The sequence below is a fragment of the Tachypleus tridentatus genome, chromosome 3 (assembly GCF_004210375.1).
Source record: "Tachypleus tridentatus isolate NWPU-2018 chromosome 3, ASM421037v1, whole genome shotgun sequence".
Lineage (NCBI taxonomy): Eukaryota > Metazoa > Arthropoda > Merostomata > Xiphosura > Limulidae > Tachypleus > Tachypleus tridentatus.
The window spans coordinates 30,663,055-30,681,140 of NC_134827.1; the positions used below are offsets into that span (position 1 = coordinate 30,663,055).

The window sequence follows — 18,086 nt, forward strand, 5'->3', positions numbered from 1 at the left end:
AGACATCTCACTGTCTGCAGTTTCGTGTCCCAGTGGGTTATCAGGATCCCAGTGTCCATTATTCTCATCCCATTGTTGCAAGACATCTCACTGTCTGCAGTTTCGTGTCCCAGTGGGTTATCAAACCAGACTGAGGATCCCAGTGTCCACATTGTCTGAACATCTCACTGTCTGCAGTTTCGTGTGTCCCAGTGGGTTATCAAACCAGACTGAGGATCCCAGTGTCCATTATTCTCATCCCATTGTTGCAAAGACATCTCACTGTCTGCAGTTTCGTGTCCCAGTGGGTTTATCAAACCAGACTGAGGATCCCAGTGTCCATTATTCTCATCCCATTGTTGCAAGACATCTCACTGTCTGCAGTTTCGTGTCCCAGTGGGTTATCAAACCAGACTGAGGATCCCAGTGTCCGTTATTCTCATCCCATTGTTGCAAAACATCTCACTGTCTGCAGTTTCGTGTCCCAGTGGGTTATCAAACCAGACTGAGGATCCCAGTGTCCATTATTCTCATCCCATTGTTGCAAAACATCTCACTGTCTGCAGTTTGTTTATGTGGTTCTTTTTACTGTTTATGTGGTTCTTTTTTACTGTTTATGTGGTTCTTTTACAGTTTATGTGGTTCTTTTTACAGTTTATGTGGTTCGTTTTACTGTTTATGTGGTTCTTTTTACTGTTTATGTGGTTCTTTTTACTGTTTATGTGGTTCTTTTTACTGTTTATGTGGTTCTTTTCACAGTTTGTGGTTCTTTTACAGTTTATGTGGTTCTTTTACTGTTTATGTGGTTCTTTTACTGTTTATGTGGTTCTTTTACAGTTTATGTGGTTCTTTTACAGTTTATGTGGTTCTTTTACAGTTTATGTGGTTCTTTTACTGTTTATGTGGTTCTTTTACTGTTTATGTGGTTCTTTTTACTGTTTATGTGGTTCTTTTTACAGTTTATGTGGTTCTTTTTACAGTTAATGTGGTTCTTTTTACAGTTTATGTGGTCCTTTTCACAGTTTATGTGGTTCTTTTTACAGTTTATGTGGTTCTTTTCACAGTTTATGTGGTTCTTTTTACAGTTTATGTGGTTCTTTTTACAGTTTATGTGGTTCTTTTTACAGTTTATGTGGTTCTTTTCACAGTTTATGTGGTTCTTTTCACAGTTTATGTGGTTCTTTTTACAGTTTATGTGGTTCTTTTCACAGTTTATGTGGTTCTTTTTACAGTTTATGTGGTTCTTTTCACAGTTTATGTGGTCCTTTTCACAGTTTATGTGGTTCTTTTTACAGTTTATGTGGTTCTTTTCACAGTTTATGTGGTTCTTTTCACAGTTTATGTGGTTCTTTTCACAGTTTATGTGGTTCTTTTCATAAAACAAAAATATCCTTGAAATTTTACAAATTACCATTCAGGGATTACTGTAGGGAGAGAAACTGAAAGATGTACTGTAACAATCTTTTGTTATCCTTCTCATTTGCTGCTACACTAAAGTATTGAAAACTGTCTTTGCCCCACATATTATTATCAAGGAGAGACTTTGCACTTGCCCCTCCATATTATTATTAAGGACAGGCTTTGCCCTTTCCCTCCCCTCCATATTATTATTAAGGACAGACTTTGCCCTTTCTCTCTCCTCCATCTTATTATTAAGGACAGACTTTGCACTTGCCCCCTCCATATTATTATTAAGGACAGACTTTGCCCTTTCCCTCTCCTCCATCTTATTATTAAGGACAGACTTTGCACTTGCCCCCTCCATATTATTATCAAGGACAGAATTTTCACTTTGCACAATAATTGGAATTGTGTTCAAATTAGCTGGATTATGATACCAGTAAAGATTCGTACAATGATTGGCATCATAATCAGTAAATTGGAATATAACCTGGTTAAATTGCTTGGATTGCAGAGATGCCAACCATTACGATTTTGATGTATACGTTACGACTATACGCTCATACAGACAAATATTACGACTTGTTGCAACTCCCAAATTATTATATATTATATAGGCCTATACAATAAAGTGATAACTTGTTCCCCCAGGGCTTGAAAGAGATGAAAAGAAAATTTCTAGTGAGATACAAATAAATTTTGATAATAAGTGAAAGACATAGTCCAAATGGCTACTTGCGATAATCATGTTTGTGCTTGAAATAATAAAAAATATTTGTATCTCCGACGCCTACCAATAATTTGAGTGCGGTGCTTCTCTATACTGGGTACGTGAGGGAATCCATAGTTACGTCATCAGTGCTTATCAGCCAATCAGCGCTCGCGCAGATGGGTATTTCTCGTTTTCTAAGCGACATAGAAACACCAATGCGATCGTTCACAAGTTGGAAAAAAAAGAGGCCTCGTTTACCAGATTGCATTGTTTCTGGCAAATATAAAAGGACTAAAACTGTGAATCAAAAATTTAGGAAAGAGTATAGTGCAAAATATCCGGTCATTGCATCAAAAGTCAGTGACAGTCATGCGTTTTGTACAATTTGTTACATCGATTTTTCTGTGGCGCATGGCGGGATAAACGATTGTTTCAGACATACAAAATCGGCATTTCACCAACAAAAGGCTGAGGCGAAGACAAAAACGATGCAGATAACGACTATTACAATAAGTGTCATAAACATGATATAAACTAGTCCTAACACAAAGGCTTTTTCTGCTTACTGTTTGTGCATGTTCAATGTTGTTTTACCAGTATGTTTGTTACTCTGAACTAAATAAAAAACATAATTTCAAAATAATTTTTTAAATAGCAGTAATAATAATAGTTATAATAATAATATAGTAATAAACAGCTTAGAGACATTGGTCATGCCTAGTAGCCGCAAATGATAAAGGGCTCTGTCCACAATCATTATGCTCAGTCATTTGAAATAGTTGGCATCTCTGGGATTGTCCTTGGAATCAAATAGGGGTCGAAGTTACTAACCAATTAACCTTTAATATTCGGCTGATTAACAGACAAAACAATTTATTTTAACACATTAAAATGCCTATTCTTACTTTCTTGAGTGTGCATTTTATTGAAATATTGTAAATACCCAAAATGAATACAAACTTTATTATTGCTTTAATAATATGTTTTCAGAATCTCCAAAACGCAAATTATCAAAAAGATTAAGGAAATTGTCAGGAAACTGAAGACAAATTAGAGATATTTTATGTAAGTATTTTAGTCAAGACATTTTACTTCTTGGCCATAAATCTCACAAAACTAAAATAACAGAATTGTATCAACAAACAATATAATAACTTGTTAAAAACCAAAATGTGTTAAAAGACAGAAATGTTTTATTCTACCTGTTTTTGTACAAAAATTGACTAAAAATGAAGTTAATTTCCATCATAATAATACAATGTGATTTAGTAGAATAAAATGCATTTTGATAATATTTTTATTTATATAAATATACTATTTGTATATATTTTAAATTGGTTTGCTCTTCACATCTAGAAAATTTAGTCATGAATTACAAAGAGAAAATTTGTGCTACAATAATGAATAAAAGGTATATAACAACGTTGATAAAACATAACTTTATTAAGTTTTTGATAAAATTTAGTTGTTGATTGAAAAGTTATTGATTCTATGTCAATATGTGATTCAGTAATTTCTGTCTTTAGCTACAGTTTTAAACTTTAAATGAAAATCAAAAGGAAATCAGAAAAATGAGAATATTAAATATTTACATGCTTTATGAAGGAAAAGAAACCAGGTTTCAATGCTCGTGGTGGGTAGAGCACAGGTGGCCCATTTATGCTTAAGCTTTAAGAACATTTAAAACAACAAACACGCTCCTTCTTATTGAGAAGTAGGGTTTCATACCCTTGAGGGTGTGAATTTAGTACATGGCCAGGTGATTAGAGCACTCAACACATAATCTGAGAGTTGCAGGTTTCAATCACCATCACACCAAACATGCTCACCCTTTCAGTTGTGGGGGCATTATAATATGTCAGTCAATACTACTATTAATTAAATGTAAAAAATTAGCTGCCTTCCCTCTAGTCTTACATTGCTAAATTACGGATGGCTCGTGTAGATAGCCCTTGTGTCGTTTTACATGAAATTCATAAAGCTGACCAAAGTAAACCTAGTAAATAAAGTTTTTACTCCTACTATATTTGCAGATATGTAAATTTATATACAGGATGGACATTCACATAAGTGGTGTGTGAAAATAATAATACAAGAGTGATCAACAACATTACTTGCATCACAATGAATTTATTTTTACCGAAAATCTCACAAAAATAAATTTTTTCAAAGACAATAACTCTCCAAAATTTATAGATTTGAAATTGAGCTTACTTGTTTATAACTTCTTTAAAATATTAATGTTGAATATTTTCTAGTTTTTTTTGTGAATGTAAATTAAACCTTTTTGGCATGCATCTCTTGTATCATTAGTTCACAAATTATAATGATTTTTGAAGTTAGATGTAATAGTTATAGATTCACATAATTTTGTCAACATGTCACTTAAGAGCTGTTCAGAATGTCACTAAAATGGAATTAGAAATAGATGTACTTGTTATGCTACACTGAACTGAACCTACAGGCATACCAAGATTGTTTGTTTGTTTTTTTGCTACGTTAAACAAATGTTTCCATTACATTTTATTTTCCATTCTTTTTAAAGGTTTTAAGAAGACCTAAAGTAGAAAATAAACGTGTGATTCAGCTTACGGGAGGAATTTCATCAAGTTCCATTAATATCATATCAGTGTGTTAAGTCATAATGGTTTGTACATAACTTGTGTGTCAGCACTTTATAAACTTGTTGTCAAAGAAGATAATAAAAATGTAAAAAATTTTGAAGTGATTTTTGTATTCTATTTTTGGATTTTGAAAATATCATATTTTATATAATTATCATGATGAACTGAATTCTACCTCAATAAATTTATCCTTAAATTTTTAATAAGGCAATGCCTTCAGAAATATGACTGTTTTCTAGATATAAAGTATGGTGCAATTGTATCTTTAAAACTTTAACAACACAGCATCTATTTAAAACATTGTAATGATTAATTAACAGAGGACACCAAGTCAGTTTTTAAATTACAATTAGACATATAGGTCTTTATATTTAATCATGATTATTTAGGAATGGATGTTAGCTTTCAAAATTAAAGGAAATGTTCCTTTGTCGTGGTGTGATCAGAGTCGTATTGGATCAACAAGAGACCATTAATGACCTACATTATAATTTAATTATTTATTCATTTTTTGCAAACAAGATAAGTCAACTAAATTTATGGTATGAAGAAGAGATAAGTAATAGATAAGACATGTTTATTAATGTTTAAAAGAAATTAAAAAGGTCTCTGTGGCCCGTAAGTAACCACACGTATTAGAACTTTGGACACTACCGTGATTTCCTATAGCAGTGATCGTGTGAAAGACATGACAAAGTTAATGTGTGTCTAAAATTATGCCACTGCTGGATGTCATAATGTTGGCAGGAATTTCATTACTCATGTTTTATTGGTTAGACTCCTGTCAGAGAAAACAATATGTAAGAAGGCTGTGGTTATTACAGGACTTATTAGAAAAAATATTTTATACAGCCATTCATTAATTGCAAGCTAGAAGATCATTCATGGAATGGAAAATTATTATTTTGTGACTCATCACAAAACACTTGCAACCTGGCATGAAGCCCATCACTAGTGGCAGTTTTTATATCAAAACATGGAATTGGCAGATGCCCACAAGTGCTGATGGAGACTGATTCAGTTGGTTCTATTGGAATCTTTCAGGAATCCAATGAAACTGGACAACTGGAGGTGATAATGCTAAAGTTGCCAGTTATAAATATATTTCTGAGGGAAGAGGACAAGAACTATGTTTGACAGTTCCAGGGCCTCAGAGTATAGCTAATTCAGTTTTATTATTGTTTAGTTTCAATGCGATCAGTAGAAAGTAGATTACATACAATTCTGTGGCCACAGAAGATGGGATACTGTGATAGAAGACAAACCATTTCTTCTTTATATAGTATTTAATGTTTGTTTATTTGTAAGTAGCTCTAGTCATTTGTTTTCATAACACTTCCATTCAAATAATTCTAGTATTTAATATATAAAAATGGAGTTTGGGGTGAAGTAGAAGACACTGCAGCTATCAGTGCATTGATGTAAAGTCACTTGTCTGTTATTTAAATTACCAGTTTTTGTCGATTGTAAAGGAAGACAAATGTTTGTGAATACATAAGATTATATCATGAAAGTGTTCATATGGTAAACACACAATCAATAATGTTGTTTGTTTTGGGTTTTTGTTTTTTTAATTTTGCAAATAAATAGTTTATTTGCCACAAACACACAATTGGCTTATCACTGTATTTTAATCTGTAGAGAAAACATAAATTTAACTTATTTTAGGATCTTCCATCCTTTTAAACAAATAAGTTAACTATTTTATGGGTTTTCATTCTGTCCAATATTCGAGTTAATTATTTGGGAGCCGTCCATCTTTTTCAAAAACTGAGTTAAATAAAGAAATTTATATGTCATTTAAATATTTATTTCATGGTATTTTTTCTCATTTCTTCTGAAGGGCATCATGTCAAATATAGGCTGAACAGCCAGCTCAGAGACTTGAAGGCACAACAAGTGAGAGGACATACACCATCTGTTACCTACACAGCTGCTATTAATTCATAGTTTTGATTATCCCAAAGCTAAAACTGTAAAATGTATTTAGTGGCATATTGCAGAATGAAAGGTATACCTTCTTACTCACAGGTCCACAGTTGGGTACATTAACCACTAAGTCATGACCTGATGTTGGTAGAACTCCTGCTGCAATGTAGAACCATGTATACCAAGTTTGAGGGAGAGAACCACAGGTTCAGTACCTAAGAAAATGTCTAAAATAAATTGATGATACCCATGTGAGTTAGTGTGGAACAAAAGATAACAAATAAAGTGGAATTCCAAGTTCTGCTTGGTCTACCAGAAAACACTTTTCAGGTCACCACATCCATCAAGTAACACTTGCCATATATTTTGTGGACTCAACTAGTCTTATACTTTACAGAGTTAAAATAATAATGCTAATATGGTCAAAGTGAGAAAGGTGCTAAGGTATGAATCCAAGTAATAATAATAAGAATTATCTAGTGAAATTTAAAAACATTCTTGTCGAAGTAGGTTCAACAAATTACGTTGTAACTCACTAACCTGTCAATATTGAGATCTAGATCATTCTAGATATCTGATGAAAAATTATTTGACTTTTAAAACGCTGCTGAGGAAATTATAGCTCAACTTATGTTCCCTTCTAGAAAGAAAGAAGAAACTTTCCTCTTGTTATTTGCTTCCACATTCTTGCACTGGAGGTCATTAATGTTTGAAAACAAAAAACCAACAAAAACCCTCAATTCCAATATTGTTAATTTCAAGTAAAACTAAATTCAAAAAATATATATCTATATAGCTTAACCATACTTGAACTTCGTCAGAAAAACTGACGTCACTCAAAACTTCAAACACTTTGAAGTGAACACTTAAATTCATGATTTGATTTCCTGCACAGCTGACTCATAACTACTTTCTAAATTTACTATTCCAAATCATATTTTGGGTTAAAAAAATCAGTAATTGTCTCTTTATCTATCAAGTGCTTCTTAATCCAAACACTCCACTCTCAACAGTGTTTACTCATCTTTCCGTTCTATTTTGGTGTTTTAAAATCGTGGTGGATTTACATATATAAACAAGAAAAAACGTAACTGTAACTAACTTAGAAATGGAGTAATATGCAATGACGACCAAATAAGAGTATAGTGGGAAGTCTATAAAGAAATTGAATAACATCATCAGTAAACCTGGAAACAAGGTTGAAAAGCACGTAGGCTCTTCCTAAAGAGAAAGGTAAAAATAGCAACTTGAATCTCGATTAGTAAGTCTTTGAAAGTCTGATGCTCCTTAACATAATTAGAACATGAAAAACCCACACGGTGAAAATCTTCCAGGGAAGAAAGTACAAAGTACAGAATAGTGAAGCCATTTAACCAATTTTATGTCAGGTATTAAATCACCAAAGTGCCATAACATTGATGTTAATTGTTGAAAACAGAAGTTTTAGCTTGTTTGTAAGAAGATATATTATCGGTTCAATAAACTCTCAGAGCAAAACAGACCTAAACATGGAATCATAGGAAGGTAAATCGAAAGACTGCTGTTTTTGAAGACATGTTGACCAATTTATTCCCACGAATAGCACCATAGTCAGTTTTTCGATGCAATTTCTTCATTGGTATATATAAAACAGCTATACTGAGTAAGATATTTCCATAATTAAAAGCAATATTACAGCATTCACGCAAAGGTAATGAGATGAGACCACTTAAATAGACAGAGAAACAGACTACAAAATGAAGTCGCAGTATTGACTAACCAAGGCAATGTGAACAACAGGCTCAACAACAAAAGTGCCAGAAATAAAATATAAACAAACTTGGTTACGACTGCAAAAGTCACAAGCAGTTTTCCCATTAGAAAGTCACGTGAACCATTTATATAAATACCCGATTACTCTTAAAACTTTGAAATATAAATAAAATAATTTTTAATATACCTATACCATTATGGATCTCCACAAGAGTGAAGTCGACAATACCTTTTAAAGGGTACAAGGAGGAGGTAAAACACGATATAACATAATGTTATAAGAAGGAGGTAAAACACGATATAACATAATGTTATAAGAAAATAAGTGAAGGATTGATAAAAAAGAAGCAAATATGTTAACACACGTTATAGAAATAGGATACGATGTTATATCCCGTCTGTTTTGACAAATTTAGTTAAAATTACCAGGAAGTGAAATAATGAAGATTTCAAATCACTGGGTCCTGGCATGGCCATGTGGTTAGGGTGTTGGACTTGTAATCTGAGGGTCGAATCCCTCTCACATCGAACACGCTTGTTCTTTCAACCACTAGGGCGTTGTAAGGTTGATCAATCCAACTATTCGTTGGTAAAAGAGTAGCCAAAGAGTTGGCTGTGGGTGGTGATGACTAGCTGCTTTCCCTCTAGTCTTACACTGATAAATTATGGATGCTTAGAACAGACAGCCCTCGGTAGCTTTGTACAAAATACAACGGACAAATGTAAAACTATATTGGGCAAGTAAATACTGTCATCAAAGTGTCAAGTGGTGTCCAAAATGAGAAATTTGTAAAGGAGAGAAAATAGTACCAATTTTGACAACTCAGATTATGTGCGCAAATATTATTTTGAAGAAGATCCAGTTTTACTACTACATATACATTTTATTAATATGAAATAATAATAGCACAGAAATAGTCCGATATTGAGTACCACATAAGTTTTACAAAGAGGAAGTTCTTAGAAAATTAATAAAATTATGACACTGACTGAAGTGACGGTGTATTGTTTTCAAGTCAAATGATTTCCAAAATACTTTGTTTCTTCTATAAAGGAGAAATTCTTGTTTCTAATACAAAGTTTTATTATGTTAATGTTTTTTTCTGTGAGTAATAAGCACATAGGTACATTTTAAAATAGAAACAGAAAGTCATAGTTTTTAGTCCAAATAGTAACAAGGTCCAATGTGTTTAAATGATGCGGGAGGTTAAACAAAGATTGTTTCTTTGTCTTCAAATGAAAATACATTTTGAAAAAGAACTCTCTCTTTTTTACTTCCTTTAAAATACTGTTTGAAAATACATTTCATAACATTAAAAAAGTCTGGAGTTCTCTTAGCATCTTTCTCGTGAACTTTCTCGTAAAAGAATAAGTGTATTGGATTTTAATAACAAGTGTTTTCCATATACAGTATGATTATATGGATAGGAACATCTTTCCAACAAGGAATGTTCGTAGAGCAAAATTTCAAATTATATGAAATTCCGAAAAAAAACGTCTTCAGTGTTTTTAGTGAGTAAAAAACAATAAACAAAACTAGTTAAACAATATGCGTAAAGTAAAAGTCTGAGACATTTGTTTTTCGTTAATAATATAAATAGTTTTTATTTATCCGACTCTATTTAATTAATTCCGTTTTGATTACTCCACTCACTAGAGCCAAGTTTAACCGGATAAATTAATTAATAATCCATGCGGTTTGTTTGTTTGTTTGTTTATTTGTTTTTGAATTAAGAACAAAGCTACACAATGGGCTATCTGCACTCTGCCCATCACGGGTATCGAAACCCGGTTTTAGTGTGTAAGTCCGCAGATATACCACTGTGCCACTGGGGGCAAATCTATGCGGATATTATTTTGTGAATGAAAATAAACAACAATTCCATGATTGTGGGGTTTTTGTTTGTTAGTGTTACGCTATACAATAGGATAAAGTTACCCTGTTTGCCAAGGAAATCAAGCATCAGATTTTAGTGTCAAAGTTTGTAAACTTACTCCTGATGTATCAAGGTTGGTGGTGAAGTAGAATATTTTTCAAAATACTTGGATAATTGGCTAAAATTACCACTTTTAACTTTCTTGAGTGCTATTAACTAAATATGCATTTTATTTAGATATCTTTATAATCCATAATTCATATATTTCGGTGTCGAGAATAGAAAATCGTAAAACTAAACGTTTATTTGAAATGGAATAGTTTTTGAAGGATAAAGATGAACTTTTCGAAAATTATCGTATTTAGGGTTTGAATTTCTCATAATTTTATTTTTGTAGTTCTACGCGCTTTATAAAGTCATACTGAATGATATCTTTCGTCATGTTCCTATTTATTTCAAAATCATACCCTGAATTTTCATTAATTTTTGAATTTGTGTTAGGAACTGTTAATTGAAATTATTAATTATATTTGTCCATATATTTAGATAAACTGTGATCTTATATTTTTGTTTAACATACTTAACATGATTTAATTCCATAACTTTTAAGATGCGTAAATTATATTTCACTACCCTATCATCATCATAAATGATTATTTCAAATTTTCGTTAAGAAAATAAAATTAGTTACTAGAGGACTCTTTTGTTACTCGTCAGCGACCTAAATGTTGACCTTCGTAAGTGTGGAGTATCGTGTTACGTAGTTATTTGCCACATGTGTTTAATATTGTTTAATTGAATTGAAAGGTCGACTCTATCACATTGATTTAAACTTTAATTTTAAAATGTCTGATAAAGAACCAAGGAAACGAAGGAAAAAGAAGGAACTTCATAAAAAAGGTATGTGATCTGAAAAATTTACTTTGTTTGAGGCTTGATAGTTGGAAATTCTGAACGACTGACACAGTTCAGTTGTCAAAAGAAATTGCCCTGCTATTACTATACTAATTCTGCATAAAATGAAGCTATTGCAATTGAATTTCAGGAGTTAACTCGTTATTCAACAAGTTTAGGTCTTAAAGATAAATAAACCTAAAAGACTTCGATGTACCATTGAAAAACGTTTTTGAAATGTAACCAATGGAAACATTTGATGGAAGCGAATCAAACAAGATGATTCAATTCATTCTTAACCAGCAGAATTAGTGTAAGAAGTGACAAAAAATAGTAGAAAGTGACTCGTATACCCAAACTTTAACATTCTTCAAAACCATTAGGAAAGTATCATCTGGTCCAAGAGTCACTTCCTACCATTTTTTGCAGGTTTTTGAATAGTGGGCAGGTACCAGAGGATTGGAAGTTAGCTTTCACCTTAAAAATTACAGTTATGTTTGTATTAAAAAAAAACCTTTATTCAAGGATTCAAAATATAAACCTAGAAACTTTTTTTAAAAGAAATAACGATTGTTGTACACTGTCTTGGATGTTAAATAATGTTTAGGGTTAATCATCAGACTAATCTTAAATCAGTCAAGATAAGTTCTTATATAAATAGTTAAATTACTCAGGCAAAAATGTTTACAGCTTTTTTCATAAACTACGCTGCCTATGTACAGGTAACTAGTATTGATAGTGTGGGATATAACACTTTTTAAAATTACCTATATTTGCATATAGACAATCTTTTCATCTCTGCTAATGAAGATTTTGGGATTAACCTCTATTGTTCTCCCCCAGCTTTAAAAAGTTTGGTGGCTATTAGTTTCTTAAGCTATTCAAGCAATGTTGTGTTTTAAGTATTGCAGCAAGTAATATATTTGGTTATATGTTCAGAAACACTGAAGGAATAAAGAGATTTTACTCAGTATGTCACTGGTTAAGCCTTATTTAGAGTATTATGTTCAATTTTTAGTTCTTTATCTGTGAAAGAGCATACTATTGAAGAAGGTTTACAGGATGGTTACTAGGTTCACACTTGGGATGGTAAAGTTGTCAGGCAACAACAGGTTAAGATCTTTGTTTTGTTTTCTGAGTGGGATCTAATTGAAGTTTTAAGGTTGTTAAAGGAGTTGGTATAGTTTATGTATCATCTATTTTGTACTGACAATTAGGGTTATAAGACAGGGAAATGTAAATCAGTGTAGGAACCTTATTCATCTAAAACACTGACAATTAGGGTTATAAGACAAGGAAATGTAAATCAGTGTAGGAACCTTATTCGTCTAAAACAGTTTTCATTTTTCTAACATTGTGTTTATTGTTTGGAATGGGTCACTCCCAGACATGTTGAATGTAGTAAATTAAAAGGAATTTAAATGAAGGTTTGATAGATATTTCAAAGTTTATTTAGTGTATGGGACATCCATATTTGACCTTATGGTTATGTACATCACATATTTTTTATAAAATATCTTGAAAAGTTAGAGGAAACATTCTACTGTTAAATATATGCATATATTTTACTATTTATAATTGACAAGATTAACTGAATTTCAACAACAGGTTTTGTGGTGTCTTGTGGTCTGTTCTTGATTTTGTGATCCACATAACACCTTAATTTTCACATACCAGCACTGTTAGGAACTCATATATACATGTATATGTACACACACACATACACCAAGTATATGGGTGTGTTTTAGGCTTAGGATTCTTCTACAGTAGGTGTCTGTAACTTGATGGTGGTAAATTCAGTGATAAATGAACAGCACCCACTCAGCTTATTTTAAAATAATGTATTTAAAACATGTGTACAAGAATCCTTTACATATATCATTGTTGTATCTTAAATACTATACAGTTCTCTTCTGCTTATCAAAAATGCACTTAGGTTAATTCAATTGGTTTAAAACTCAGAGAACAAACCAAATTATTTTTCTCTATTTTATTGAAATTATTATTTGTGTGTAATTGACTTATGCTGACTTGTAAGTTACTACAGTTGTATCCTGAACTTCCAATACTCAATTATTTTTCTGCATTTAGACATATTTCCAATAATCATCTGCTTTGTGTCATAGTCTACACAGGCATGTTCAGTTCTTTAGAATACCCTTTGATGGGACAAATTGTTCTCTAAAAATCTCAAACACCGTTAATCTCACTTGAACATATCAGCCATTCACTCCTACAACTGTTAATGTTATCTGACGTTTTTCTGACTGAAACTTTCATTCATCATTACTTATGGTTCTCTTGTCTCTCGTCTGGCTGCTGCTACTTGCATCTCTTATTTAGGTGTTTTAGAAATTTTTGTAGCCTTGACATAAATAACTTACAGGCACATCTTCCAATAAGTTTCTGTTCATGACTCTTTTATTACAAAAGAAAAACTAAACAATCATGAAATATTAATTTACATATTTATTGATAGTTAGATAACTTTGTAATTTAAAATATCAAAAGCTACACCACAATAACATACCTTGAAATCATCACAATGTACGGTATCAAGGTCTTTGATAGTTCAGAAATGGTAACAAGACTCGAGTTACCAGAATCAAACAAGTTCAGCAGGTTACCATGAACCTCTGTAAGACGAGTAAAGTGACATTTATGTAGATCACATTGATGTGGGCTTATAATAGTGTTAACCATTAAAAAATAATTTCAATCTAGTATAAATAATCTTTTAAATATTTTTGAAGAGGGAGATAATGTAGACCTATAATTAGATGTTGTTAGATATCTAGTTTAAATACATGAATTAATTCAGGTATCTTCAAAACATTTGGTTGATATCCAATTAGTGATTAATTATTATTTAAATTACACAGACTACAAGTTAGAACTTGACCAGATATTTTAATAAGCTTATTGGGTGTGCATTGAGGATCTGGGTCATTGTATTAATAAAATTAAAGACTTGAGTTGCAATGGGATATAAGAAAAGGGATTTATTGTTTGGAATTTAAAGAAACTTTACAAATACCATGACATAATTAATGATAATAACATACTTCTGTGTAACAAAAATGAATATTAAAAAACTTGCATCAAAATCGATATACTTGTAATAACTCAAATTGAATCACGAAAAACATATTGTAACGAATATTTAATAATTATTAAAAAGATGCAAAAACTTGGTTAATAATGTATTTAAGATTTAAAATGACCAATGTACACACATACACACACAGACCTTTTTTAAAATTTCTCATTCCTTATTGTTAACTTTAACATTTAAATAAGCTGATGTTTTGTTTGAACAAATACTAGTAGCTCATCAGATTAGAGATTGAAAACTCATATGGTCAACTACTTAGGAATATTAGTTACTTTAATGCCATGTAAAGTGAACAAAACTAGGACTAACTCAGTGTAATGAAAATAATCAACTAATCAAAATTAGGTTCCAATTATTACTGTGATAGCCCTTTGGTCATAATCTTCCCTATGCCTATTTCAAACCCTGAGCTCTGAATTATTATGATAAACCTAAGCTTCTAAGTGTCAGGGCTGAGCAACATTTAATGAAATCCAAGCCTTTTACCTGAAGTTGTAATATACAACTATATTGAATATATTGTATAGCATACAACTGTATGCTATAAGATAGCAGTTACAGCATCTTCTCTGTCTCATTGCTTAGAACATTGATAATAATTCTTTAGCATCTTCTCTGTTTCGTTGCTTGGAACATCGATAATAATTCTTTAGCATCTTGTCTGTCTCGTTGCTTAGAACATCGATAATAATTATTCTTTAGCACTTTGGCTGTGTTATTTAAAAGATTTTCTTTACCATCACATTTTACATACAGCTACTTTTATATAAAACTAATGCCAGAAATATATAATAATGTTTAGCATGTGTTCATGAAATTCATGTGCATTTATGTACAACTGTGTTTGTTTTCTGTTGACAGAGGACTTGTCTGCAGAGGAATCTGTTCCAACATCTCGAGAGAAATCCCAAGAGCACACTTCTAAAGAAAGTGAGCGGAATGCTAATGAACTGTTAGTTTGTAACGAGCCCAATGGATTTGCAAAATGTGTTTTTTTCATTCTTTTCTCCATTCTCGTAGTTACTGTTGCTGCTGTGTTTTTAGCTCTTCATGGTGCTGATAGTAAGTAACTTTATCAGAATAAAATCTCTATTTCTGAGTAAAAATTAAGCAGAAAGCATATTAATAACTATATCCTAGAGGTACAGAGTGTTATCTTAACCAGTACATACATGGAATTTGTTGAATTTGTGACACATTATAAAATAGCTTTCAGGCAAATGATGAAGAGTGACTCAAGTATACGTACAGTAAATAAAAGTGGGATGGGAAATGTACACAGTACAGTGACTCAAGTATACGTACAGTAAATAAAAGTGAGATGGGAAATGTACACAATACAGTGACTCAAGTGTACGTACAGTAAATAAAAGTGAGATGAGAAATGTACACAGTACAGTGACTCAAGTGTACGTACAGTAAATAAAAGTGGGATGGGAAATGTACACAGTACAGTGACTCAAGTGTTCGTACAGTAAATAAAAGTGGGATGGGAAATGTACACAATACAGTGACTCAAGTATACGTACAGTAAATAAAAGTGAGATGAGAAATATACACAATACAGTGACTCAAGTATACGTACAGTAAATAAAAGTGAGATGGGAAATGTACACAATACAGTGACTCAAGTGTACGTACAGTAAATAAAAGTGAGATGAGAAATATACACAATACAGTGACTCAAGTATACGTACAGTAAATAAAAGTGGGATGGGAAATGTACACAGTACAGTGACTCAAGTATACACGTACAGTAAATAAAAGTGGGATGGGAAATGTACACAATACAGTGACTCAAGTATACGTACAGTAAATAAAAGTGGGATGGGAAATGTACACAGTACAGTGACTCAAGTATACGTACAGTAAATAAAAGTGGGATGGGAAATGTACACAGTACAGTGACTCAAGTGTTCGTACAGTAAATAAAAGTGGGATGGGAAATGTACACAGTACAGTGACTCAAGTGTTCGTACAGTAAATAAAAGTGAGATGGAAAATGTACACAGTACAGTGACTCAAGTGTATGTACAGTACATAAAAGTGAGATGGAAAATGTACACAGTACAGTGACTCAGTGTATGTACAGTACATAAAAGTGAGATGGAAAATGTACACAGTACAGTGACTCAAGTGTTCGTACAGTAAATAAAAGTGGGATGGGAAATGTACACAGTACAGTGACTCAAGTGTTCGTACAGTAAATAAAAGTGAGATGGAAAATGTACACAGTACAGTGACTCAAGTGTATGTACAGTACATAAAAGTGAGATGGAAAATGTACACAGTACAGTGACTCAAGTGTATGTACAGTACATAAAAGTGAGATGGAAAATGTACACAGTACAGTGACTCAAGTGTTCGTACAGTAAATAAAAGTGGGATGGGAAATGTACACAGTACAGTGACTCAAGTGTTCGTACAGTAAATAAAAGTGAGATGGAAAATGTACACAGTACAGTGACTCAAGTGTAGGTACAGTAAATAAAAATGAAATGGAAAATGTACACAATTTATATAGGTATTCTTAGTAAATTCAGAATCATACTGTATATTGGTTCATAATTATGAGGTAATTCCATGGTGGTAGTTAAAAGATAGAACAGTGTGTGTGTGTGTGTGTGAAAAAGAATCTTTAATATATTGTAGTTGATTAAAAATTTGTTTTTAACAGTGTAAAATTATACAGTAGTAAACAGTGACATATACTAAATAATGACGAATCATTGGTATGTACATAAAAGGTGTAAACAGTCTTGTTTCCTAAAACTGGATAATTTTCAATTAAGAATTGTAATTAGTTGTATGTGATTATTGATTATTAGTTATCCAAGTACTTGGAACATTGTCATTATGATTTCATATTATTATTTTTAATTTATTCAGGTTTGTTCAATATTAACAGTTAGTGTCATCACGATTGACATAATATCCAGTTATTACTATTTTTGACTATTCCAACTATTCAAGTCTTGTGTGAGAATGATCAGTTAGTTGAGCAAAATCAACTGAGGAGTGTAACAGTTAATTATCAACCTACACTAATCACCCAGCTGTATTTATCATTATAAGTGCACTGTTTTGAAACATGATTTATGGAATAAACTACGATAGCATAATCATTTTAAAAACTCTAATATTTGTATCTTCAATTTTACTTGAAAACATATTTACTTACATTGTTTGAAGGAACTCTGTATGTGTCAGTTCCTAAAGGATACTTATGACCTTTGAGTGTACCAAGATGGGCTCTTATGTCTCATTAAAAGTTGAGAAGTTTAGTATGTGAACTTTGTTCTTATGTATGGAACTTTGTTCTTATGTATGGAACGTTGTTCTTATGTATGGAACTTTGTTCAATGTTTTGAATTTCTTCCAATCTGTAGTATTTTGGGGATTTTCAATGTTAATGAAAAAATGGCAGTTATATTACAGATTCCAAATTGTTGGTTATCACTAAACACGGTAGTTTAGTAGTAGGGATGGGCCTAGAAAAAATAATGGTTGCACATTCAATACATAACTCTATGATGTTTAGAAATAAATGCTCAAGTTAAGTCTTTGGCCTTATTTGTGTATGTTATTACCATTATCGTGTGTTTCGCAGCTTACGAGGTCATCGGTATCATTGATAAGTGTTGCTAAAGTGGAGAAATGAGACATAACTAAAGAACCAAAGGGTTGTCTTTCTTTTTTTCCTGTGCTATTCCAAAGAATTTGTGAAGTTTTGCATTGGTTTCAGTATGACGGAAGAACAGTTTAAGATTACTTGGGAATAGGTTGCCACTAATCAAATTACC

General features: G+C 31.9%; 2 protein-coding genes across 4 annotated transcripts in view; both read left to right on the top strand.

Annotated features, from left to right (window-relative positions):
- The window catches only part of LOC143246627 (cell adhesion molecule Dscam1-like), a 254,917-nt gene that overhangs the window by 152,406 nt on the left and 84,425 nt on the right, over positions 1 to 18,086 (top strand). The window contains exons 23-24 of one of the 3 annotated variants that reach the window (XM_076493670.1): positions 3,083 to 3,157; positions 4,638 to 4,812. The exons of the other annotated variants lie outside the window; for them this stretch is intronic. Coding sequence (XP_076349785.1) covers positions 3,083 to 3,115 — 33 coding nt within the window. The 3' untranslated portion in view covers positions 3,116 to 3,157; positions 4,638 to 4,812. Of the gene's footprint in view, positions 1 to 3,082; positions 3,158 to 4,637; positions 4,813 to 18,086 lie in introns of those variants that run through there. 3 annotated transcript variants of the gene reach the window in all.
- Positions 10,975 to 18,086, top strand: part of LOC143246629 (aspartyl/asparaginyl beta-hydroxylase-like) — a 32,296-nt gene continuing 25,184 nt past the window's right edge. Inside the window, exons 1-2 of the mRNA XM_076493673.1 lie at positions 10,975 to 11,174; positions 15,145 to 15,345. Coding sequence (XP_076349788.1) covers positions 11,120 to 11,174; positions 15,145 to 15,345 — 256 coding nt within the window. The 5' untranslated portion in view covers positions 10,975 to 11,119. The remainder of the gene's footprint in view (positions 11,175 to 15,144; positions 15,346 to 18,086) is intronic.